Genomic DNA, 27,426 nt, shown 5'->3' on the forward strand with positions numbered 1-27,426 from the left:
TCCCCTCATAGTCCTCCTTCATGGGAATAGAAGGGAGGAATATATAGAGAGGGATTACTTTTCCTTTTACACGCAGGAGCAAGTCAATATATATATAGTTATCACGCGTTTGATTAAGACAAAGAAAAGGATATTATATGATCGAAAGAACCGGATTTCACTAGCCATCCCTTAAAAGATAAATAAGAGCGTGTGCAATTATTAAGAGATGCCATGTTGGGAAGAAGGAAAAATGAAGGAGAGGGAGAGATTGAGAGATAAGCGGAGAATGCTGAAACACTGCACGTAGAGATTTGTTAATAGTTATTCTTTTGTCATCCCCTTCCCCTCCCCTCTGATGGTGCTGGTCCCCCCTTCCTCCCTCCCCCTCACCCCCTTCGTGACGGCGTGTAGGCATAGGGGAGAATGGAGGAAAGGGAGACATAAGAAGAACATAAGAACATAAGAAGACAACATAACAAGAACGTAACATGAGAAGAAAACTGAAATTAAAGGAAGAAAGGAGAGACTTATTGAAAGGAAGCAAGGGTAAAGGGGCTCTCACACATTCCCGGCCCCGGTCCCGATCGTCCCCGATGACTCCCGAAGCCGATCGGGGCCTGACCGCCGACAAAATAGGCAATAATCCCGGGACCGGTGGCTTACCGCCGGTAAGCCGGCGGTTTACCGGCGGTAGACCGGCGACCATATACGATTTTCGATTACTCCGACCGGCGACTGCAGCAGGTCAGTCGGCTGTAGACCCCCGGCCTACCGGCGGCAGACCTGCGGCACATCGACGAGCAGACACTTTCTTTGCATTTTCATATATTTATAATTACCTCATAAACAGCTTCATACCTAAATTCATTCGTGTCCATAAAACTCTCTCTCTCTCTCTCTCTCTCTCTCTCTCTCTCTCTCTCTCTCTCTCTCTCTCTCTCTCTCTCTCTCTCTCTCTGCTCTTTCTATTACCAAGCCTCTAGATAACTTAAAATCCTTAGTTTCAATGGAAACAAATTTGATGAACTGAGATGTCTTGCTTTAACAGAAAATTTTGACATAATTGCTATAACCGAAACATTTATCGACACCACAAATATTGATTTAAGTTCCGAATACAACATAGATGGCTACAGACTCTTCAACAAAGATCGTGTAAACCGTAGAGGCGGTGGCGTCGCCCTTTATGTCAAAGCTATTTGCAACCCACTGACAAAAAACAGTAACGTTGAACATTTGTGCGTGCGAGTAAACATTGCAAAAGTCAATTTAAATATATCTGTCACCTACAGACCTCCAATCACTCGATGACGACCTTGAAATGTACAGCGTCTTAAGGCAGTCACTTAATAACAGCGACTCACTGATATTAGGAGACTTTAACCTCCCCATATCGACTGGGCGACACTGTCAGGTACAGAAGGCGAGTCACATAGAATGATCGAATTTCTAGAAGAAAATTATCTAAGCCAAATGGTTCCTGAGCCAACTCGACAAAATAATATACTCGACCTTGTTATAACGACCCAAGATAACCTTGTCAGTAGTGTCACGGTAGGAGAACACCTCGGTTCTTGCGATCATAAATTAGTGCGCGTCGACATTAAAGCTCAATCATCAGTGACTGAAAATAAAGTAAAGGTGCCCAATTTCAAAAGAGCTAACGAAATCCGACAAAACTAACAGAAATACAACTATCAGATGGCGGCAACGCTCAGCAGAACACATTCGTCCAGCGAATTAACACTAATAAAGCCCACCGTGGTTTAATAGCGAAATTAAACAATCAGTCAATGAGAGAAAATTTTTTTACAGGTTAAAGAAAGAAAAAATCAATACAGAGAACATTAGAATATATAATGATTCCAGTCGACTAGTAAAAATAATAGTAGGTCAGGCAAAGCGTAGATATGAAGAAAATATTGCAGCCAACTGTAAAAAATCTTTCTTCAGTTACATAAACAACAGAAAGGCGATCAAAAGTGGTATTGGACCTTTAACAAACAGCGACGGTGCACTAGTGACTGACAGCCAACACATTGCAAACCTCTTAAACAATTACTTTTCCTCGGTGTTTAATACTAACAGTCTTCCTCTCGCTACCACCAACACCAGTACTATTGTAAATCTCGAGCATGCATTGCCTAATTTTGAAATAACAACCGATGAAGTCCTTAAAGCTCTCCATTCACTTAAAACAAATAAAAGTCCTGGACCTGACAAAGTATATCCAACTCTGCTGAAAGAAACGAAGAGCGAAATACTCTCCTCCCTCACAACCGTATTCAATATGTCCTTGCGACAAGGCATCGTCCTTCAGATTGGAAAAAGGCTAACGTGACACCGATTTTCAAGAAAGGAGACAAAAAAGTACCAGGTAATTACAGGCCCATTAGTCTAACTTCGGTTGTAGGTAAGCTACTTGAGGGCATAATTAGAGACAAAATTGTGAGTTACCTTGAAAGCCACTCATTGATTGGGGACTCACAACATGGCTTCGAAACAAAAGATCCTGCCTATCAAACCTATTAACCTTTATAACGACCTCTTCACTGTTTATGACGTAACCAAATCACTGGACGTAGTCTACCTTGATTTCAGAAAGCGTTTGATAAAGTCCTTACTTTACAAATTAAAGCAAATAGGTATTGACGGTCAAGTAAACCAATGGATCGCGAATTGGTTGAGCAACAGACAACAAAGAGTAGTGATTGACGGATTTAACTCAGAGTGGGCGCCTGTCACTAGTGGCGTCCCTCAGGGCTCGGTCCTTGGCCCAGTGCTCTTCATTATTTACATCAACGACGTGGATGTTAGACTCAATAACCGCATTAGTAAATTTGCAGACGACACAAAGATTGGTAACTCGGTTCTCACTGACGAAGACAGGCAAAGCCTCCAAGAGGATTTGCACAAAATTTCAGCTTGGTCGGATAGATGGGAGATGCCCTTTAACGTAGACAAGTGCCAGGTCCTTCAAGTTGGAACGAGGAATAAGAAGTTCGAATACGAAATGCGCGGCGTTAAACTCAAAAGCGTTCAATGCGTCAAAGACTTGGGGGTCAAAATCGCGTCAAACCTCAAATTCTCACAGCAATGCATCGATGCAGCAAATAAAGCGAACAGAATGTTGGGCTTCATTAAAAGAAACTTTGTATTCAAGAATAAAGATGTAATACTCCCGCTCTACAACAGTTTAGTCAGACCCCACTTGGAATATGCGGTACAGTTTTGGTCCCCCCACCATACAAAGGATATTGCTAAATTAGAAGGTGTTCAGCGTCGGGCAACGAAAATGATCCCTTCCTTGCGCAACAAATCCTACGAAGAAAGGCTTTCTACCCTTAACATGTTCTCTCTTGAGAAACGTCGCCTCCGAGGAAAACTGATCGAATGTTTTAAAATACTTAATGGTTTCACGAATGTAGACAGATCAACATTGTTTATGATCGATGACAGTTTGCGCACGAGGAACAATGGCGTAAAACTCAGATGTAGACAAGTAAATTCAGACTGCACAAAATTTTTCTTCACCAACGTTGTAGTGCGAGAATGGAATAAGCTTCCACCATCAGTGGTCCAGTGTAACACGATTGACTCCTTCAAAAATAAGCTCGACCGTCACTTCCTTCAACTTAATATCAACTAGAGTAGAAGTGCAAGGTTTTGGAGTCTTCTGATTAATGTAAAATCACTTAGGTTTAAGGACAGACCACCAAGTCTGGACCATGGGGTCTGTGTGGTCTGATTTTCTATGTAAATTTATGTAAATTTCTCTCTCTCACCCATTCCTCTTCCTCCTTTCTTTCATCTCTTTCCATCCTCTCTCCCTTCCTCCCTCACTCTCCTCCATCCCTCCCTCTCTTTCCCTCACTCCCTCCCACCTGTTCCTCCTTCCATTCCTTTCCCTTCCTCTCTCTCTCTCTCTCTCTCTCTCTCTCTCTCTCTCTCTCTCTCTCTCTCTCTCTCTTGAGAAACGTCGCCTCCGAAGAAAACTGATCGAATGTTTTAAAATACTTAATGGTTTCACGAATGTAGACAGATCAACATTGTTTATGATCGATGACACTTTGCGCACGAGGAACAATGGCGTAAAACTCAGATGAAATTTTCTTCACCAACGTTGTAGTGCGAGAATGGAATAAGCTCCCATCATCAGTGGTCCAGTGTAACACGATTGACTCCTTCAAAAATAAGCTCGACCGTCACTTCCTTCAACTTAATATCAACTAGAGTAGAAATGAAACGTTTTGTAGTCTTATGATTAATGTAAAATCACTTAGGTTTCTCTCTCTCTCTCTCATGGCAGCCCGTAGCAGAGCCGAGCGAGCAACCCAACAGTCTATAGGTGGACCAGAGGCCGGGAGAGGTGCTCGTTCGACGAGTGCTGGCGTTCGTCGATGTGCCGCAGGTCTGCCGCCGGTAGGCCGGCGGCGGCCGACTGGGACTGACCTGCAGCAGTCGCCGGTCGGAGAAATCGAAAATCGTATATGGTCGCCGGTCTATCCCAGGCAGACCGGCGGTAAGCCGCCGGTCCCGGCGGGATTGTTGCCTATTTTGTCGGCGGTCAGGCCCCGATCGGCGTATGGGGGAGGAGAAGGATGAGGTAACAAAGCTAAAATAAAAGGCAAAACAGAAAGTTTGAATGGAGAGGGAGCGAATAGACGACACACACACACACACACACACACACACACACACACACACGTCTACAAAACCTTATATCTACCTACTTATTAGTCTTTTTCAGATGGAAGAAAATGGCTAAGTAATAAATTCTTATGAAATGAATCTCCGAAATGGTACCATTGTATCTTTTTAATTTCATAGTGCTACCTACACATGTATTAATAGTTGTATAATCACACTCTGTCCTGCCTGGGGGTTGGGATGGCATGTTCCTCCCTTCTCCCTTGTTGTTTACCTGCAACAATAAACTATCAATCAATCAATCAGATTTTTGTTTTTCGGTGGGGGGGAGGAGCGAACTACGGACTTATTTTAATTTATTTATCGAAATTGATATATATTTGCCGGATAGGAGGAAATCATTATACAAAAAGATGATTAGATAATGAAAAATAATGTTAAAATAGCTACACATTAGGCTATGCAGTAATAGGTAATTGAAACGGGAGATGTAGTAATCGAAGCAAACATAGAAAGCTGCGTTACTTTGATATGTATTTACGCTATGAAAAAAAAAAAACATTGGTCATAACTGTCCTTAAAGTCAAACTATATCACCCTTTTCTATGAGGCAGGTCATTAGAGTGGCCAAAATATCGTTGGGCTCGTGCCGCGGTGTTGTATAATCAATGGTGTCAGGGCGGCGCTGCTCCCCGCGTTGGACCCGCTGCAGGAGGACAGGTGCGGCACACTGGGGGACAACCCTGTAAAATCTGGGGGCGGGGCACACTGGGGGGACAGGGGCACTCCGGGGGGTGGCCTTGGGTTGTCTGACAGCCGCGCCAGTGATGCCCAGACCTCTGCTATTTTTACTGGTCCCTTTCATAGCTGTTCTTTGGTGAAGAAAATTGTCCCATCATACTTTACCTTGAAATGAAGGTAAATATTTAGAAGTACACTCAATTTTAGGTGGTGACCCTCACCACCACTAAACCCAAAGTTTCTTAACCTAACAGGCCCGCCTAAACCTTACAAATATTGGCCTGCTGCTCCAAAAATAGTAACACATCACCGCTAAGGGAAGGAAGGGACTTCTTGCTGCTAGAATAGTAACATGACGGCTGAAATGGTGACCAATTACTGCTTAATTATCTGCTCAAATCTTCCAAACAAGTATTTTTATGGAAATGATTGTGCTTATCTATGAATGGATAGTGGGGAATTAAGAGGACTTCTTATAACGTCCCCCACCTCTTAAGACTAGTTAGCCAGTATCTTAGTTAATCAAATCAAGGTGTCCGTCATAACACACTTTAAAAGTGGCTATTGTTGGGGCAGTTACCACACTCTCTGGGAGTGCATTCCAGGGGTCTATAATCCGAATTGCAAACCAGTTTCCTTTTAATGATGTCCTCCAGTGATCTGGTTTTGCTTGTTTCAGGGAGTGGCCTCTCAAGTTGTTATTGTTCAATTGGAAGAACTTCGTGTAGGGGATGTCCTCGTGTCCATGGATCAGCTTGTGTGTTTCTATCATATCCCCTCGTATTCTCCTATTTTCTAATGTCTGCAGACCAAGTTGTGCGCACCTCTCCTCATAGGGCAGATGAGATAGTTCTGGAACCAATCTGGTTGCTCTTCTCTGGACTCTCTCCAATGACCTGATGTCCTGCAACAAGTAGGGAGACCAGGCTTGAGCTCTGTAGTCTAGAATCAAGCGGACCAGGGACAGGTAGAGAGGTATGAGGATGTCCCTACTGAGCACAGTAAAGTTCCTCTTGATGATGCTGAGTCGACTGTTGGCTTTGGCAGATATTTTGGAGACATGCGAAGAGGACTTGAGGTTTACTGACACGATGATTCCCAGATCTCACTCCTGTGTGGTTTTCTGCAGTGGTCTCTGGTTGAGTAAGTAGTCTGCCTGCTGGTTCAGATGTCCAATGTGCATTGTTTTGCACTTATCCACATTAAAGGACAACAACCATTTTTTGCTCCACTCATCCAAGCGTTCCATATCTCTCTTAAGGGCATCTACGTCGGCTTCTGTCTTGATAGTCCTGTAGATTTTCGTGTCGTCCGCAAACAAGCTGGCAGATGATTCAAGATTCTTCACGAGATCATTTATGTAAATGAGGAACAGTACTGGGCCCAGCACAAATCCCTGAGGGACTCCACTTACAACTGGTAGCCAATCCGATGTTGTGTTCCTGATTTTCACAGGGTGGTATCTCTCACTGAGGAAGTCCTTAATCCACACTAAGATTCTGCCATCTATTCCCATTGACTCTAACTTGGTGAGAAGTCTACGATGAGGAACTCTGTCAAAGGCCTTTTCGCAGTCCAAGTAATTGATGTCAATGCACATTCCCTCATCCACTGCATTTACCAGGTTGTCAAGGTAGCACAACATGTTGGGCAGGCAGCTCCTATTACTCCTGAAGCCATGTTGCTCTTCAGCGATAAGGTTATTACTGTTTAGGTGATTTACTATGTTCTCCCGAATGACACTTTCTATTACTTTTGACACAACACTAATGAGTGAGGAAAAGTAAATAGTACAATACTATCCATCAGGAAAAAGTGTCAGACACCAAAATGCTGTGAAAGTTTTAGTTGATAAATATCAAAATGGACAGTTTGTGTCTTTGAAATAGACTGTTTAGGCCTGGGGAAGGCTGGGCCAAGTCCTCAATGTGGGGACACAGTGTCCTGGAGGACCAGATAATTTTCAGTCATTGGTGAGTGGCCTAAGACTGCACACACGCTGGCTTGATGACCAGCAATAAGCTCGGACTTTAGTGAAACTCATTATAGAGAAGTGGTATTATTTTACTAGTGCATCCATATCATGGTGAAAGACTCCTATGCGCTTTATGAAGTTTTTGTGGTGATACATCACACTGCCGTATAGCTTTTCCATTGCAAATTACTTTCTTGAAAGATTTTTTTATATACATAGTTAAAATGAACGGTTGCTGCCATGATGGGTAGATAGGTACGTGTTCTAGCAGCCTCCCCCCTTTCCTGTTTGGTTAGAAAAAAAAGTTATGTGGGGGGGGTTGAGGGGGGAACAGCCTCCCCGTTAGGTAAGGTTAGGTTAGTTTCACTTTAACCAATATAGGACGAGTGTCCCGCAGGTGTAAATATTAAAAACTTGCCTGCAATACCAATGGGCTGGGGCTGACTATCAGATTGCATCTAGAAAGCCTACTGGCGTTATAGGCCGAACTTTAAAAAAAAAATCTATAAAATAAAATAAAAATAATTATTACCCTTTTGGGTATTGTATTTTTTTTCTGAGCAAATATTTCTAGTCCGTGGTGTCATCAGCATATCTTTGTATTACGAAGCTTCTGTTATACATTTTTGCTCCGGTTGGGTGTTGGATGGTTGTTTTTGTCTTTGATCTTGTCCTCTGAGCTCTTATCTTTAGCATTTTGTAACTACCTACCTGCATTCTCTTATCTTGCTCCTTTTTTCCCTATCTCACTTGGCATATATTATCTTATACTGAGATGACATTTTTGTCTACTGTGTCTTCCTACTGTTATACTCCTGCTCACATGGCTGTGACAATCTCAGGGTGGTGGGTGCACAGCTCTGCTAATGACAAGCCCATTATTATTCTTGTTACTGTAAGTTTCACCATAGGTTAACTATTTTGTAATTAACTTTTCAGCTGGAAATGGTGGGGCTGGAGCTACTGTTGTGCCTGCTGGCAGTCAGTCTGCTCTGGGGAATCACAAATCCACTGCTAAAAAAAGCCAGTGTTGGGATTGAGAACATCCAGATGTCAAATCCGGTTTTGCAGGTATGCATTATGTACTGTACAGTAATGAAGAAAAGAGGTTGGGGTAGTTGTAATGGTAGTCATAAAAGTCATACAAGAAGAAATGGTAGTGTGCATAAAGCCATGTCATGCACTGTCTGTTTTCTTGAGTCTTTCCTGTTTTAACAGCCAGCTTCTTAAAAGTCTTTAGTAATTTTGTAGGAACTGTAGAATATGTCCAAGATTAAGAAGCAAATTATTAACCCTTTCAATACGGTGACGCAGACATCGGCGTCACAGTATGGAAAGGGTTAAGAGGAAATGGAAGAGGATTAATCCTCTTCCATTTCCTCTTAAGAGATTTAGAAGAGGATTAAGAGGAAATGGAAGAGGATTAAGGGGTTTAGAAGAGGATTAACCCTTTCTGTATGGTGACGGTGACGCCGATGTCGGTGTCACTGTACTGAAAGGGTTAAAGGGCCAAACTCTCGTCCCTTAGCTTCATCTTAATGCACCCATACTTGGTTCTCTATTTTTCTTGGCTGCTGAATCCACAGCAGAGCTTGTAGGACAGCGAGAGAATGTGTGTCCATACTCATGGACATCTAACAGGATGGTAATAATGTGACTTTTAGTGTGAACGGAAATGAGTCCGTCTGACTCAAGTCAAATGAGTGATGACTCTACTTGATTCGTTTGGTGTGTAGGTATGCAGCCTTTAATACTTTACTGGTGGCAATGTTGAGTTGAGAGTTGTTGCCCTGCTTTGCTTTGTAAAAAGTGCCACATAGCAGTATTGATGTGCATCACTTGATGAGTTTGGCCCAACAAGGAATAGAGGAATCAGCGACAACACTTCTCCCCAGACCCTACACGAGGTCAAGTTCTTGGCATCGCGCTTCAGCTACGTGTGCCCTTTCGTGCTCAACCAGCTGGGCAGCGTGCTCTTTGTGTACACCCTTGGCAGGGTTGACCTCTCCCTGGCCGTGCCACTCAGCAACAGCCTGACCTTCCTTGTGACAACGGTAGCTGGCCGCTGCCTGGGTGAGGACACCACCAGCAGGGCCACCTGGGTCGGTGCGGGTCTGGTGTGTGCCGGAGTGGCCCTCTGTGTGGCGGACAAGACCCAGCACTGAAATAAAGATGGCAAGTCTGTGTGTGTGTGTTTGTGTGTGCTCAAGATCTTATGTGGATCATGATTGGTCTTTTGTGTGTTAACAAAACCCAAAATTTAAGCAGGAACATGAGGTTCTGTTAAGTGTGTGTGTGTGTGTGTGTGTGTGAGAGAGAGAGAGAGAGAGAGAGAGAGAGAGAGAGAGAGAGAGAGAGAGACACTATAAAATGGAATATAAAATGGTATGGGCAGTTACGTTGATTTAGTGTGTGCATGTATATTTTTGCTGCATAGCCACGTTTATTTGTTGATTTTTTTTTTATACTTTAATTTGCTGTACAACTTTGAACTTAGGAGTAAATTAGAGGTTGCTGGGGTGATGTCAAGGAAATTCAGTGATATATTATCATTCTGAGGAGCAGTTTGGCAGTGTCATGTTCACATTTGAATATTTTTCCCAGTTCTGGCAACAATGAACTAGCTGTCTGAATATCACATTCTTATCCCTGCTGCATCTTTGTTCCTCACTGAGTCAGTATTATTTCTTCCTGACTGAAGTGTGTTTCAATTGTGAACTTTTGATTTGCCATTTGGTAGATAAATATGTTTCAGTAATTAATTTCTTTATTTTAAAAACACTAATCCAAGTTATGTTACTGGGTGGGGTGTGATGGTTTCTTAGATTATTAGTATAGCTCATTTTGCCCTGGGAAGCTTGGTCTGTGCCTGCCTAGTAAGAGTAAATAAGGAAATGTTGATAGAAAGAGATGCATGATGTCCTCCTGATGGCAAGAATATCAAAAGGCATTTTTCATTATCCATTACCTGAATGAAACAGTACTGTCTGTTCTTGTGTCTAGCGAGGACATTGATACCTTGGAAAATTTCATATACCTTGGTAGCATAGTGCAGTACAGTGATGGGCCTCATCAAGGAGTCTTACAGCAGACTGGCTTGGCCTATGCGGTGTTATGGACTCGCTTGGCATGAGTATGTGACATTGCTGATATCTTTGAGAAGGGCAAAGATCCAGATCTTCAAGCTGCTTGTGCTCCATGTCATACTCTATGGCAGTGAGACATGGACAGTAACTAAACAGTGACTTGAAGAGGCAGATTTATATCTTTGGTAATAAGTGCCTACACAGGATTTTAATATATATATTTCTGAAATGACTGTCAAGTCAGTGAATACTTTGTGGGAGTAAATTAAGGCCTATGTAGTTGTGAATGCCAACTCCTTTCTACTCAGGCATGTGGCACACTTTCCAGAAATTGACCCTGCCCACCAGATTGTTTCTGTTAGAGACAATCCTGAATAGAGGAAGCCAAAGGTACACCTATAAAGTTTGTGGCTTGAGCAAGTTAATGGATCCTACCATGAGGTACTTAGAATGGAAAGGTTGCCTGCATGGAGACTTGCTCGGAGGGACCCCCAGGGTTGGTGTCATAGGGTGGGTGAGGTGACTTGCCCCTGCGGTGTGTGCCCTTGTTGATTGATTAATCGATTGCCTAAGGAGTAACCAATTTTGGCCTGAGACATGCACCAATAGTTTTTTATTGTGTGTATCAATGAAAGGGAATGTAACGTTCATGTTTCTTCATGATGCCTCTAAAGACATTACACAGTATTGGTGACGACCACGTGGTTGTAGCATCTTATGTAATATAGTGCTTTTATATATATATATATATATTATATATATATATATATATATATATATATATATATATATATATATATATATATATATATATATTATATATATATATATATATATATATATATATATATATATATATATATATATATATATATATATATATATATATATATATTTATTTATTTATTTATTATTTTATTTGTTACATTTTAACTTCATTAATGCACGTCAGTCAATAACAAAAGGAATTCATAGTCACAGCAGCAACAGCACATATCCAGCGTGTAGCCTTGAGTACAAAGCTCCCCGAGCCTGCTGGTGGTGGGGAGCAGTGTGAGAGATACTATTTCTAACACAGCCATGCATTGTGGCCAGATTGGACCCTTGAAAATATAACTAAGGTTTGAAACATCATAGTTACTTAAGCATTATTAATTTTTTAGCTCAAAATGCTACAATCTCACCATGCCACACCCTAGGAGCAAAACTAAAGGAAATAAATTTGAAAGACCTCTTGGCCATAATTTAGAAAGCTAATCACTTACGATAGCTTAGATAGCTCAATCACTGAATCCAAAGTGTTTAATTTTCATTTGCACAATTCAGTGTGTTGATATTTCACGGCAAACCCTATTGTTCGTTTAATTACATTCTTGTCCAGTATATTATTGGTTCAGTCTGCGCTCGCAGATAACTAACACCCAGGTCACAGTAAACGTGAGCACTATCTGGCGTTATGGCAAAGTTTAGGGCTCTGTGTTTTTGTCTTTTATTCTGTAATTAAAGGGGCAACAACAGAACCTTAGCTTTGCCATTTTATTTTATCTCAAACATTAGGTATTCAAAGTTTACACATAAATGTTAGTAGAAGGGCATGGAGTAATGATAGTGAAAAAGAGCAGCTGTATGATCTCTCTCCCTGCTAGCCAACTCAATATCATTGCCACTCTCCACTCTATTGTCACCTCTCATCTCTATGGTGTTGCTTGCCTCCCCACTTATGCCTTTCTCTGCCTTTAAATTGAACACTTAAATACAGAATTGAGTCTAGTGAAGACAGATGAAAGAGATTGGAAGGGTCCCATTGACTTCGAACACTAGTTCAATGCCAAAAATTTGCAATGGAAAGCAAAGAATACTCCACCTGACTTTGTGATGAAGGCTCATAGTAAACGTGATACTGATTGGGTCACTTGGGATCAATGTCAGCACAGTGAAAAAGGTTATTAAGAATTGATACTGTCAATTTAGCCACCCACAATCCAGGAATATCACTGTATTATGTGTGAGCTCTATTATGTGTGAGCTGTAAATTTTGCAGCACAAACACTGCATGTAAAGTGTGGATACATTACATTTTTTTTTTTTTTTGTGTGTAAAATAATCCATTGAACATCTTGATGGTGCCCAAGGTATTGTATCATGCATTAAATGAAGATTCCTCTCATTCAGTGAAGTAACTTGCAGAGAGCACAGGTGAGGGGGTGGTGAGGTGGTGCAACAGTGACTCAGGTTGTTACAGTTACAATTTTTGGTACAGTCTGTGTACTTCTGCTCATTTGGGTTAATTGCTTCATCAAGGATCAAGACTAGTCAGTTCACTAACTGAGACAAAATGGTAATGCATGGCTTCATGATTATGCTGGAAAAAAAGAAGTTTGAGACTTATACAGTTTTTGAGGCCTGTGAATCTCATCGCTTGAATGAAACAATTTCCCATGCATGCACAGCCTGACATTTCTTGCATGTCTTTCATTTTTGTACTGTTTGCAAAATGTGATTTAAATTTCCTATGCAAACTAATGATAATTATCATTTTCTTGTTGATCTTTTGTGCCTTTTTTAAGTTTGTAGGGCGTGCCCACGAAACGAGACATTGTAGGCTGCCTTTATATGCGCAAACCCTTCATGTTCTTTAGTAAAGATATGATTAAAGTGTACAAGATATTGTTGATGTTTTTCGTACTTATCTCTGTTATTGCTGTTATTCATGTTGATGCTTGGTGAATGTTTATTACAATAACCCTCAAGATGATTAGTAACTACAGCAAAGTAATAATTTATTGAGATGGTTTTGCCTCTAGCCTACATATTGAAATAATAAGGTTTACCACACAATTCATTAATATTATTTAATTAATGGTGTTTATGAAGCAGTTTGACAAAATGAACAGATGAATGGCATGATAGTTTGAAATTTAATATTATCAATCATCAGTGTTATTATGTGACTATAGAAGTGCATTATTGCATAACTCAATATAAATGACCCTCAGTTTTATGGACTTAAAGGTGGAAATGTTGGTAAAAAATAAAACAAAGAATTCAAATTTTCCAAATGATTCCATCCTGCATTCCAAGTCCTGGCCACTAACTGGTTAAGCCCACACTGGCCACAAAAAATTATGACAAAGATTCTAACCATGAATAAAAATTAATAAAAAGTGCACTGCCCTAGTGCTCACGGCCCGGCACCACAAAAACAACACTGCCACTGTTTGTGCCAACTGGTAGGTGTTCAATGAATTAGTCAAATTAAGAATAAATAAATAAATAAATAAATTGTGGTAGTATGGAATTTTGAATATCCAGAATTTTGTTTGGAAAATCTGAAATCTCAGAAATTGAGGTCCGTAGAATTGAGGTTCACTTAATTTGCGTGAATTATTTTGCGGTTTCTTATACTGAGGGTTTATCATACTGTTATTACTTGTAATAATGTTTGCAGTTCAATACATGTTAAGTACCCATTGATTCTCATACATTCAGTTTAGGCTCTTTATTAGTGTTTATTAGTGTTTAGTCGATGTACTGCAATGTACACAGGCAGTAATGAGTAAGTGATGGTAACGAACATCTAATGGCAGGTTCATGTAATGTGCCTGAGAGTTGTTTAGAGTGTCAGGATGCCATGAGTATCTGAGAATGCCAGAAGACAAATTTGAGTAGCTATTAGAATCGTTACAGAGGTGTACTTCACTAGCATGTTATGAGGAACAGATATCCTTCCATACCTTGTCAATCTGTCCCTCCAGATTTTGATACGATACAGATAATAATTGTTGTTCAAAGAAAATAAGAAGAATTGAATGCATACTACTGAATGCTAAATTTGGAGAGCCTGATGTCTTGGCAGGAAAGGAATGTTGCAAGGAGTGGACACTCGCATGTATTCCTGATATTCCCATAAAGATATTTGCACATATTAGTAAATTACATGACTTGAGAAAGAATATACTACCCTGTGAAAAAATGTTTTACAGTTTGAAATCCAAGTATCTGACAAAACAATAGGTAATATTTGGTCTAGAATTTGACTGATGAATTTATGCAATTATGTAACTTAAGTGGTGGTGCATTTCTTTGAACTTAAAAGTTCAAAGAAGTAAAATAATTTGTTTGAAGATGTAAGGATAGCAGAGACTATTTGTGGCATTGTTAGATTTGTGGTTTAAACATGGGGTCTTGATATAGTGATATAATTATACTGCATCACAGGCCCAACAGTCAGTCTTACTGATGAATGAGGAGTGAGGTCAATATAAGGTTCTTTGCAGCACAAAACAAAACAATATATTATTCAAGCTGTGCATGTTTTCAGTGACATGTCAAACAGCTGCACAAGGTGTTCAGTCCCATGGTTAGGGTAAAACTCATCCTGCACATGAGTACAAACAAAGCTTTACAGAGGTGATGAGGATCGGGAAAGTACTTTTGAAAGGTGAGGTGAAGGAGCATAAATATTAATTTATCATGCAATATTGTTATGAAATCTTGGAAAAGTATCAGGTGTGGTGCTACCATTTTTTGTGATGTTTGTCATGAGATATGTCAGTCCATTCCATGCTCTTCCAGTATAGCTGTGTGCCTGACATATCTCATGGTGGGTGCATCATCCTGATTGACAATTGGAACTATTTTCATACATGGGCTTATTGTCCAATGAGGAATACATTAATTTTTTTTCCTGTAAGCAGTGGGTGATATTCTGTGGAGTGAGCCTTGGGAGGAATTATGTTAAGAGTAAGGTAACTAAAAAGGTAGAAAAATGGGTTCAGAATTTGCTGATTATTTGTTGTCGTGCAACAGCCTTGAATGGTTATCTCCCTGAAGCGTGAGATGTGACATCTCATGAGTATGGCAGTCATTTATATTCAGGTCTTGGCAGTACCAGAAGTAATAATAGCAAGATGAATAGGTTATTGGTGTCATGTGATACTACCCATGATATTGATATTGACATGTATATTATGCTTGTTTAAGTCTTGGCCCAAGGATGTGTGCCACTATTTACTGGAGCAGCTGTAGCTGAACAATACAGTTTGTGAAAAACAAGTTTATCTTGAAATATATAATAAGACTGTCCATAGTAACACAGCCTTAAGCAGTGTTGATTTGGTAATGACTAACATCTGTACATAGAATAGTTAATGTTTACCCTGGTCAGTGTTTCCATCTTTTTGGTGTGAGTTGTTTGATTTTACAGTATTTTGTTAGAACTTCTGTGTAGCCATGTAGTTCACCTTGTTTGTAGAGGTGTGACTGCAGCAGCCACTCCCAGGCCCGGCAGCCATGGCTTGTAGTACCTGGATGAAACATGCAAAAAGAAACCCAACCAAAATATGACTTTTTTTGTATAAGAATACTTATCAATTTTATTAGAGTATTATACATAGATGTCTGTTAGAAAGATTCATTCTTGTATGTGATTGTATAATATTATGTCCATCTAATTGTGCCATCGTGGAGTCAGGCACAGATCCTCGCTGAAGAAGGTGCAGCTACTAAGTGTATTCCTCTCCTCTCAGATTACTTTGTCATGTCTGTGCCATCCTCCTCCTGTGATACAGAAACATAATATACTGGTGGTGCCTCATGACACTGTTAGGAAGAGTTTAAATGTCTAATAAGCTTTGGTATGCAGAGTTGAATGTTTGTAAACACTGCTTTGCATTGTCTTTATTTTGGAGGCATAATAATTTTTTCACCTTAAACGGTAATTCAGTGTTTGATTATTCAACTCTGAAATGTTCATGAAGCATGACAAGGCTGATTTTAAGGAGACTTTCAAATGAAGCATAATGGCAGGATGGCAGACCTCCTCACATTTTATGTGTGGGATGAAATAATTGCTAGACTTCGGTGTCAAAAGTCTGTTGAATGATAGATGAAAGATACTCAGCCTCAGCCTCCTTTCACTGAGCTGCCAGCCACTGTACCACTGTGCCTGCATAATACACTCAACATCCATGAGGACATTGTTTTAGAAATGATATTTAAGCATTCAGTGGTTTAACCAAACTCCTCATTGTCCAGAGTGGAAAGACAACCCTAGAATATACTTGCTGTGCATGTCCATGTGAAGATCGTGAATAAAAACACTACTAATTTTAACTTGTTAACATAAGATTTATTATATACTGATGTATTAAATGAAAGGCAATGAAACTGAATTGATGAATGAAAATTGGTGACTCAAGCATTCATGTATTTCTTCTAATGTTTTGATATTTCCCGAGAAATATTTTCAACCCCTTTCTCTCTGACACTCTCCATGGTGTTTTGGCTAGCATGTTCTTATATAAATCCATGGACTCAGGTTTAATCTTGGCCTGGCCAGTCAGTGAGCAGCCCATCCAGCTGTTCATGCTTCCTTTCAGGCTAGTCGATAAATGAGTACCTGGGGAAACCTGGGGAAGGTAAACTGTGGTAACCTGAATGTCACACTGACCCTGTGCCCTGGGGTAGTGGGTTCTAATCCACCACAGCTCAAGGGCTGAGGTGATGGAGATCAGTGCTGATGCAACACACAGCTATAACATATTCCTGCAGTTTTTCCCTTACTGTCCCATGAAAGTGCTGAGGTGATTGTATTCCATAATATCAGTATGGGGAGTTTGAAATTAACAGTACATAAACTTATGCAGCAGGTGGTGGGATCAAAGCATATGTGCACCAAATATTAATCACTTATTGGAAAATAATTTGCAACTAAAAGTTGTATTTGATGAATGGTTGTGCATTCTTGAACAGGGATTTTATTTTAAGATACAGCAAAAGTAAATAAAAACTTTTGAACATAGGCATTCATTCTGGTGATGTGATATTGAATATGGACAAATTATCTCTACATTAGTAGAAGACTGATATTAAAGGAATTTGATAATTATAAATTTATTGTGCAGCTCATAGTATTTAGTAAGATTGATTGCTGACTTGGAATTCTCTTTAATGTGATATTCTCAACTCTTAATTATGATATGGAATCTATACCGATAGATTTAAAAGATTAAAATCTAGTTTTCACTCAATTCCTAACATGTAGTCTTCCGGGAGCACTTGTCTCTGTTGTGCATTAAAGCTGACAGGGAAAATAAGTTCAAGTAATTCAAAGTAGTTGGCAAATGTGCAGCAATAAATAGGCATTTCTGACTAAAGAATGGGTGCCGCTATTATTAAAAAATAATAGAATAATATTGATGACAATGAACTTTTCAGCCTGCATTTTAGTTTATCAGAGGTATTGGCCTTTAATCCTTTGTTTTGTTTTATTAGTTGTACTGTCTTATAGTGTCTGACAACATGAACATGGTTCAGTAGAATGTCAATTTAATATAAATCTATATAAGATTATTTATTTAGTACTAGACCTTGAACTTAGCACACTCTTGATTTTTATTAGGCTTATTTATGTAAAACAAATCAAATTTGCTGCAGCAGTAAGGCAAGTTAGCCAAACAGAAACCTGAGAAGCAGGCATCAAAAAAAGTAAAACAAGAGGCAACAAGGAGTGACACTAACAGGATTGCAGCAGTGGAAGACCTAATCCTTCCTGAGCCTTTACTGTCTGAGGCCAAGAGCCTGATTGGCTGCATCAGCCTTTCAATGACTTAACCCCACCTGGCCCTTGACTGGCTGAGGATGAGAGCATCATTGGCTGTGTTGAACTGTAGGCGCCTGAGTACCCCTGGTGACACAGTTCGTTACATCACTGAGCTTGGCGCCATGGAGATTTTACACTAAATGGGGAGAGGGGGGGAGGTATCAGTGCATGTAAGGTATCTAGGGCAAGCAGTCACTAAATTTTTCCATCCTCTTCTCTTGTCTTCCCCACAATACATGATATTTTCAGAGTCACAGGGTAGGCTCAAGCCTTAAGGAGTGACTGAGATGTGAAGAAAAATGCTTAACTTACTGTCTGCCCCCTACAACTTCATCACTAGGAACTCAGCTAGTGGCTAGCACTCGCCGACATTTATTCGCATAAGGAAAGAGGCAATGCTGAGAGGATGATGTCCTACTGTATGTAGTATATTGGCATCCCAGTCAGGAAGGTAATTGGTCATCTGCTGTGAAAGGACTATTTACCGAAGGCTACTAGCTTTTTTGTCATACGTAAAATTCAACAGTTTAAGGCTGTTCAGTGCCACCGATGCATTGTGCATTGTGTATACTTTATCAGGGCTGGCAGCATCTTATTATCATTGTCATACTAACGCTGAAAGTTTTGCCACCGTAGATGAACATTTCTTAGGCTCACTACTAAACCTTCTCAACACTCAAACATCAGAGTGACAGAAAGAAGTATGGACAGAAACACTCAGCTGTGATAACTTTAGTCAAACTTTGGACTTCCACTTAGCACCAGGATGGGCAGGTCTGATTCACATTTGATGTGTGGCAGTCTAAACCCTTAATAAAACAATGGCCTTGGCCAGCATGTCAGTTGTGCTGCTGTTATTGACTGGAAGCGTGAATAATCTGAGTACATAGTACAGGTGCCACTGCAAGGGATTTATACCAGTTGTGAATCAGATTGTCCGTTCATGTATTTTTCTATTTCACTGCATTGATACATAATATTCTGAATGTGGGACATTTCCTTGACATGAATGGAAAGGCCTCCAGAAGAGTGTTGCCCCCTACTGTGGATGCAACCAATACATCAGTGCCTCCCTCTACCCCTAAGGGACTTTATCCTTGGGGCCAGAATCACTCCTACTGCCTTCTATTCCATGTTTCCTGTCCAGTCACCCACACACTTCCTTACCACTGCCTTACACTTGTCACCACACCTCTCACCTCAAGTCAACACCCATTCCCTCTTGTTCCTGGAATTTCAGGCTCTCCACTCCTCATAACAGCTTTAGGGTGTGACTGCCAGCTCATGTGCACCATTACAGTTAGTACTCACAGCAGGACATAACCTGCTCTGACAAAGTGGACTGAAATATCAAAGATTTAGCAATGTGAAATTTGATTTTTAAACTTTACTTTGACTTGTGTGTGTAGCTCTGCTTTCTAGAGAAACCTTTAGTCCTTGTGTGAGTACTAATTGGAATGGTGCACAAAATTAACTTGAGAGCACCACCACACTCCATCTCCCCTCACCCAGTACACTGCCTCATGGACTTTTCTCATCTGGGTACCTCCATCCACTCCTCATTCTCACACTTGCCACTGAAGATTTTACAGCCTGCAAGATTCACTTCATATATCTATCAATGGTCATGGTAGAAATGGCATCATAGGTCAGTGGCCAGAATGACACATGGTCATATCCCTGAAGTATTATAGAATGGGGCAATATTAGTACCTAATTATATAATGTACAATTGTGTACCATTACAATCATCCCTTAGTTTTCATGGGGATTACTGTACATTCCTAAGACCCCCATGAAAGTACAACATCCATGAGTGCTGCCACCTTCCTCAGATCCTATAGACCCTATGAGGGCCTACATCCTATGTATTAATGATATATTCATTATGAACTAGGCCTATCAAAAAGCAATATAGTAAACTATAAACAGTATTACACATACAAATCAGAGGAATAAAATTATTACTTAGCCTCAGGCTGGAGGAGAGACATTCGAAGCCTTTTCCTAGTGTCTCCCAAGTACATGGATGCCAGCCAGTGATGGCCAGCCATACTTTCGCCTGTGTAACCTGTACTTTCTGCCATGGGCTTGCTTCTTTTCAGTCTTGCACATAGTTTTTTCTTGAACAATCCATAAAATTATGAATCCACAAATGTTAAAATCTATAGAAAATGAGGGATGGCTGTAGTACAATCTTTCTGCATACCAGGAGTCAATCAAGGAGCTTAAAAGCAGGTACTCACACTTATTATACACTTCACCCGCAGCATCACAACATTCACACTACCTCAAATTTCTCAACCTCACTCAAACTATCCATTACATGTTCATTTTCAATCTGCACCTCATTCTTCAGCACACTGCAAACTCATGGACAGAATATATTGCAACTCACCTGAAGGTACTTGAAAGTTTATAAATGAATAAAGAATACTGTTTATTTCCTGTGTAACAAATTTTCCATTATGAATTGATTTCATATCAGTCAGGTTAACAGAACATCATTTTGCACTATACAGGATGGCAGTTAGTTTGAATAAGTCTTTTGCTGTAATAAATAACTTTACTGGCATGCATTGTAAAAGTTATGTCAGTTTCATGTTTTCTGAGTTTTGCTTTGATAAAATTTAATGCCTGTTCCTTGATTGTCCTCATCCCAAGTTTTGCATGTTGCTTGTTGTCTCACATGTTTAGCATCATACCCAGCACAACACATGTCTGTATTAGTGGATGCCTGGCACTGATTGTACTTTGTTTAAGATGTTGAAGTCTTCAGAACCCTCAGAACAGTATTGTTTGAAGGCCCTGGGCAGGGCACGCACCCCACACAAGCAGTCGAGTGTTAGGAGACTTAACAGCTGCATTATATGGATTGTGCATTTGTCAGCAAGTTGCTGTTAGAAATCTAAAATGTGTGAGTTTGCTCAATGTAACTTTCAAATACTTCATAATAATTTGAAAATTTAATATTACCCTTCATTTCAGCTCACAATACGTACCTTGAATTAAAACATATAGCTAATGTTACTCACATTCATTGAAAAATGTAGCTAAGCCTTAAGAAACTGTAACTGTTGAAGTTGAAGCAGGAGTATCAAGTTGAATGCTTGGACCAGTTAGGCAACACATGTAAGTCTGGGTCAAAGGTTGATGATAAGTTTGTGTTGTCGACAAATATGTGGCATTTGATCTTTTTTACATCATTTGACACAGAGCAGCCCTGATATAGTTTGCCTTGCTTCAGCTAAAGTCTGACTCAAACTTTCAGAGTGATATTCAAAATGTTATGGATTAAAGACATGTTCGCTTAGTGACATATGAGCATGGCTGAAGCTAAAAGTTGGCAGAAATTTGTTCTGAAGAAATACTATGAATACAAGTGAAATTATTAAAATGGTTAAAATCAGTGATTTGTATCGTACACATGAAATCTCTGGGTCATAGCATGTATTGATCTTATCCTCTTTGTATTTTTATGTCAGTTTCATTGGAATATAGAGCAACCCCGGCCAAACAGACAGTTTTTGTGCCTCATGGGGTGGCTAATTGTATTGAGTTATATCCTCCATGCTGCAGTATGCACCTTCAAGGGCATAAGGCTTTAAATCCTTCAACTAAATGCATGTTGGTGTTCATCTTACCCAGGAGAAAAACTGACATAACTGAAAAAAATTCCTTGTTTAGTAGTATACAGTTAAGTACATCATACGTTCCCCTCTATACGTAACACATCTTATCCATGGCATGATCATTGTTGTCTGGAAACAGATCTTTTGTGTTAGTTTGTTTTGTGAAAGATGATCAGAGAGGTAAAAGCAGCACCTAAAGAGGACTGGCTGATGTCTGCTCCACCTTGTTAACACCTTTGTAGAAACATCATAATGGCTGTAGTTGTTCTGTAGTCCATCCCTCAGATGAGTTGTGTAGTGCAGAGATGCTAACCCGTAGCTAGTGTGTCTTTTTCTTGTTACTAATCCTGATTACAGAGCACACTTAGAGGTAGTGGCTGTTCAATACCTGTAGAGTGACAGTTCTCACCATCCTTTGAAAGACTAACACAGCAAGTTTTGTTGATTAATGCCCAAAGTATGTATCAGTTCTCTCAAAGAAAGTTAGACACATTTGGGAAAGTTGTGGAGCATGTTTACTTTACTTGAAAAATTGTTAGCTAAATGATATTTAAGAAAGTGATAATTTGCAATTAATGAATTGACTGATTTTCAGCATTCAGTTTTAATTTTTTTTCTCCTTTTTCCTTTTTTATTACTTCATATTCAAGCATAAGATTTAGTTTATTTATTATTTAGGCACAAAACAGCATTGCTATTGCCTGTGTCAGTGTGTCTAACTTTTCTTGTGGGTTGCTGTACATGAAGAGTAGACAGGACTGCACAAAATGAATTAATTGCCTTCACTAGGTCTTATTAGGCGTGTAGAATCACATTGCTTTTAAGACATCTGCTGCATCTTTCATACGGCTTTTCATAGTCAGAGTATCCAAGCACAGTTTAAGCTGTATTAACAGAGAAATAAAGAGCAGCAGTGATGTAGAATATTCGTTACCCCGCCTGGTGTAGAATATACTCTTGAACCGTGTCCGCAGTCCACAGAATTCTCTGACTCTGCACTAATAAGCAAGAACTTTCTTTAAAGTGTAGTCTTTGTTTAGTAGGAGACACCTCAAAGGCCATTGGTTGTATTGGAAGTTTTGAAGTCAGCACTGAAAGAAGTATGTCATTAGTGTTGTGCTAGCTGATTTTTTTATCAGAGTTAGAGAATGCTTGCATACTAGTCATTTAGTTCTTTATATTTAGGTATAGTTGTAGTTCTGGCTATTTCAATACTACATGTCATTACCAATATTTAATTATTTATAATATTGATAGTTATGTTGTTAAGGTGCTTAATTAAAGGATTGATTTATTATTTTTTATTCCGGCAGTTTAAGAAAATCTGAAACAATAATGACAAGAAACAAGTATATCATAACTGTGAAGATCAGACAACTTGTTGGATACTATTGGCAATATTTTGTGATGCATTAAGGTTTAAAGAAGTAAGTATTTGACCTGTCTTTTGGTGCAAAATATTACTTTCAATATGTTTTACTGATTGTGATTACATTGTGATAAATATAATGTTCCTTATTTTATGTACATAAAATATTTATTGTAAATATATGTAGATTTTTATGTAAGAGTAAAGGGCATACATGAGATCTGGCACTTGTTTCAACTCACTAAACCCCTAGAAGATAAACATGATTACTTCAAGAACTCTGTACATCAGAAGTGCAGTTTTAGATTCCAACAGGGAACATGGGGCTTTTAGGTGCATGAGGTAGCAATGTCTGGTGCTGTGGTCACATTACCTTAACACTGAGTAGAAACACTGCGTTGGGTTATTGCTGACGGTTTCCTTGGGAGTGGCTCAGTAAGTAGTTGGAAACACTCTCAGATGCCTTGTCACTCCTCTCCTGTAGTACTACTTGGTTGTTTAGGGAGGAGGGAATACAGGAGAAAGAAAACTGTTTGTGGTGGTGATAGTTGTAGTAGTGATTACATTGTGGTGATGGAGTATTCAGACTCATGTGTCCCCCATGCCAGGGTTGTGATGAGACCTTTGGGGCAGCAGCAAGGATGGATGGGATGTCCAGCAGCAGATCCTCATTTGGGACACTGGTAGGTGTTCCCAGGTCCCAGTCAGATGGACCACACCACAGAAATTATGTCTGCTGCAGGTCTCTTGTATATGTCAGCTCCCAACTTCCCAATGGCAGGATCACATTGCTGGCTGATCTGCCCCTAAATGGTGAACAAAAGCAGCCTCATAGATAGAGCAGGTTCCAACCCCTTCGAGATATGTAAGACTTCACCGAATGTAATGAGTAATGTGGCACTAAAAACAACTTACCAGATAAGACATGACAACCGTATTGTATCATGGCCAACCCTTCCAAACAAAGACATACACCTTTACTGTACTGGCTCCAGTCCTCAGCAGCAATGGAGTGACTGGCTATTGTGGTGGCCAGGATCTGCTCAAGAGCAGTGGATGCTAAGGATCTCTGGATACAACCAGACCTCATTTGGGATTTGATGTAGCAATGTACAATGATGCAACTTTGGTGAGTGAAAGTAACTATAATTGCTAAAAGAACTGGGGTACTATTACAATGAACTCCAGAGGTATCAGTGAGGTTAGGTGTGGTGAGGCACTTATAATATTGTCTGATGGACATATCTTGTGCTAAAAGGTCTTGTAGATCAGAGTGTGGAGTTGGATTCTTAATTAAAACAACCCCCCATTTCTAAGTTTATTGGGCATGGGAGTTCTGGGCCAGGAACTAATGCTTGATGCTGGGGTGGAGATCTCATGGTCTCCTCCTTGCCTTTGGGCCTCCCCATCTTCCTAATTAATTACCTCCTCCTCCTCAGTAGGCTACACACTTCCCCAACATCCCAAAAAGATCTACAGGCTGGACTGTCAACCCCTCTCATCATCGTCCATCTTTAAACAAATTAATTACCTAGTTGTGTGGTTATTTCTACTGCAATATGGTGATTAAATAGTCTAATGGATGGGGAGGCAGATAGTGAATGACTGATTTTCAGGAGGTGGAGTCAAGGCAGTTCATAGTTCATGGTTCCCTCAAGGTCAAGAACTCCATACATGGATGAAGCAGCTCAACTCTTCCTGCAGACAGCAAACCTTCAGCATCTAGACACACTAAACAGCTAAATAGTGGCAGATGGCATGAAGCAAGAGGAGCTTCAGAACGACCATCCATTTAGGACCACTTATTCAAGTAAATTTGGTACCTGATCATGATTACAGTCTATTATGTTTGTCATCATCAATGAAACCTTTACTCCTACAGCAAGCATTGCTTTAATACCTGTTAACATTCATAAATGATTACAACACCATAAACTATGCTTATGATGCAATTTTATTCATGTGCTTCATACTAATGGCTAATTTTATTGACCGACCTCTTAGGTTTCAGATTCTTAAAAGTGGGGCCCCACATTCAGTCATCTGCAAATGTTATGATGTCAAGGTATGTATGGTTACCTATAAGTCTAGATTTATTTTTTCATCTTTTTTAGGTGCTACGTGTAGCAGCGATGGGGTTTCTTGAGGGACCTCTTGGATGGCCCCAGACCGTTAGTGATGCAGGCTAATTTTATATGACTCCTTGTTCCATGCTGTCCCTTCTGTTTCACTTGCTAATCCCTTCTGTCTTTCATCCAGACTCTCCATCCTCTAGCCTTGAAGTCTATTCCTCTTGTATGTTGTACATGTATACAACTAAGCGTACCAAACGCACTACTGAGTCTGCTTCTCACCCATCTTCATGGGCCCCTTGCACCTTCCCACCCTCCCCCTCCCCTGCCCTCAAGAAAGCCCTTGTTGCTGATGAGATCTTCTGATGATCTCCTGATGAGATAATCTACCATTGCAGCTTTCATAAATCAATCTTATATTGACACCCGTCCTGTTGCTATCCTCCACTGCCAACCCCCTGCACTGTCCTTCACATTTCTGCTTATGTTCAAAACCCCTGCCTAAGGGTACAGCCACACTGCACGTGATTTGCTGGGAGGCTAGAGGGTAGCGGGATGCTTAGCGGGTAGAGGCAAGCGATGCCGTGTCCACATCGGAAGAGGGAAAATCGCGCAGGAATTCACTCATTAGGTGCTGGTCATGCCCACTCAGTGCAATGTCACTATCAAAATTCTAAAGAAAATTGCTTCTAAGTGAGGCTGTGTCTCTGATATTAGATGACCTGGATGTCGACAGATCTTGCTGGATTCACAACTTTAACAAGCAGTGAGAAAGATGTGGTGAATTCAACAATGTGCACTGTCAAGCTCGCATGTACGATGATAAGTTTTTTGAGTAGCTACGGATGACTCCTGGAACATTCAACTGTTTGGTGAATAAACTGGAAGTGCGGCTGACCAAAATGATAACCAACTTCAGAAAATCAGTTAGTGCTGAACAGAGACTGTTCACAACACTGAAATAAAGAAATGTCTAAAGTAAATCACAACCACATACACATAGTGTACTGTACATCAAATTTATTAAAGAAAGTAAACAAATCTGTTAGTGCAATGTAACAGTACTGCTGAATAACACCTCAAAAATAAGTAACAAAAAGAAAAATAGCACTTATTATTGCTTCACTTCTCATGTCTTAGCTGGTGTAGGCGCAGATCGCCTGGTGTCCCGCAAGCCATTGAGCGATTTTATTTGACATGTGGGTTCACGTAGCTGGGAGGGTAGCGGGTGAGCTTGGAGGGAACCCGCTACCCGTGTCAGGTATGGCCACTCGTATTAGATAACGTGTTTGTTCTTGCCTCTGACCCGCTAGACATCCCGCTACCCTCTACCCTCCCAGCAAACCACGTGCAGTGTGGCCGTACCCTAACCTCCCCCCACTCCCCAACATCCCTCCAACTTTCAACTCCCTTCCCCTTCCCTTTCCTTTTTGCCTCTCCAGACTTCCCCTTCCTCCCTCTCCACTCCCCATTTACCACTAATATCTTCTCAATTATTCTCTACCTCCTGGGCTCTCTACTTGTCCCATCTCTCTGCTACTCAGAAGTTTCTCCCTTTTCTTTATTCCCCAGCTCTGGTTCTTATACCCTTTCTGCTTCTAGCATTCTGAACTCCATTCCCACCATTAGTAACTAATAAATAATAGTTATAATAAAATGATCAAAGCAAATGGAGCATGTGGTTTCATGGGAGAAAGAGAATTTTACTATCTAAGGCGGTGTGGTGATTCTGCAAGGAAAATCATCATGTGGTAATGGGAATAGGTTTGAACCGTTCAAATCTATTCCCATTACCACATGATTTTCCTTGCAGAATCACCACACCACCTTAGATTTTTATTTTATTTTTTTATATTTTTTACAGCAAAGGAGACAGTTCAAGGGCATAAAGAAAAATATATATATAAAAAAAGCCCACTACTTACTGCTCCAGAATAGAGGTCAAAGGAGTGGCCAAAAAGAGAGGTCAATTTCGGGAGGAGAGGTGTCCTCCCATGAATCCACACGCTCCATTTGCTTTGATCATTTTATTATAACTCACAGGTCTCTTCCTCCTAGTACTGTATCATCCTTCAGTGGCCTTTCCTTTACCTTATAGTTAACCTCCCTGACTGTAGTGCCACATGACCTATGATGCCTGGCACATGTTATTGGCCCTTTATCTCCCTCCCTCCCGTATCCCTAAGTTCCTCTTTTCCAGAACTTTTTGTAACATTCACAAGATTTCTTCATCTGCAGGTCCTATTAAAATGAAATGAAGTAACTCAAGTGGTCTGTGATAGTGATGACTGTAGTTTGGGAATTTAATCTCAACAC

At 40.2% G+C, this 27,426-nt stretch overlaps 1 protein-coding gene across 2 annotated transcripts; it reads left to right on the plus strand.

The window, feature by feature from the left end:
- Nucleotides 1–5,415: 5,415 nt before the first annotated feature.
- Nucleotides 5,416–23,258, plus strand: LOC126998851 (transmembrane protein 234 homolog). 2 transcript variants are annotated; one of them, XM_050861008.1, is made up of 4 exons: nt 5,416–5,550; nt 8,288–8,419; nt 9,244–9,523; nt 22,983–23,258. In XM_050861008.1, exons 1-3 carry the CDS (start codon nt 5,545–5,547, stop codon nt 9,511–9,513), a joined length of 408 nt encoding a protein of 135 aa, XP_050716965.1. In that variant the 5' UTR covers nt 5,416–5,544; the 3' UTR covers nt 9,514–9,523; nt 22,983–23,258. The 2 variants fall into 2 exon arrangements, with proteins under 2 accessions (XP_050716965.1, XP_050716964.1); XM_050861007.1 differs by lacking the exon at nt 22,983–23,258 and having other exon boundaries at nt 5,417–5,550; nt 9,244–10,106.
- The last annotated feature ends 4,168 nt before the right edge of the window (nt 23,259–27,426 follow it).

Source organism: Eriocheir sinensis, chromosome 15 (assembly GCF_024679095.1).
Source record: "Eriocheir sinensis breed Jianghai 21 chromosome 15, ASM2467909v1, whole genome shotgun sequence".
NCBI lineage: Eukaryota > Metazoa > Arthropoda > Malacostraca > Decapoda > Varunidae > Eriocheir > Eriocheir sinensis.

Excerpts from the sequence above, each read along its gene's own strand:
- LOC126998851 (XM_050861008.1), top strand. Across the intron at positions 8,420-9,243 it reads TGTCAAATCCGGTTTTGCAG|ACCCTACACGAGGTCAAGTT; the intron begins GTATGCATTATG and ends ACTTCTCCCCAG.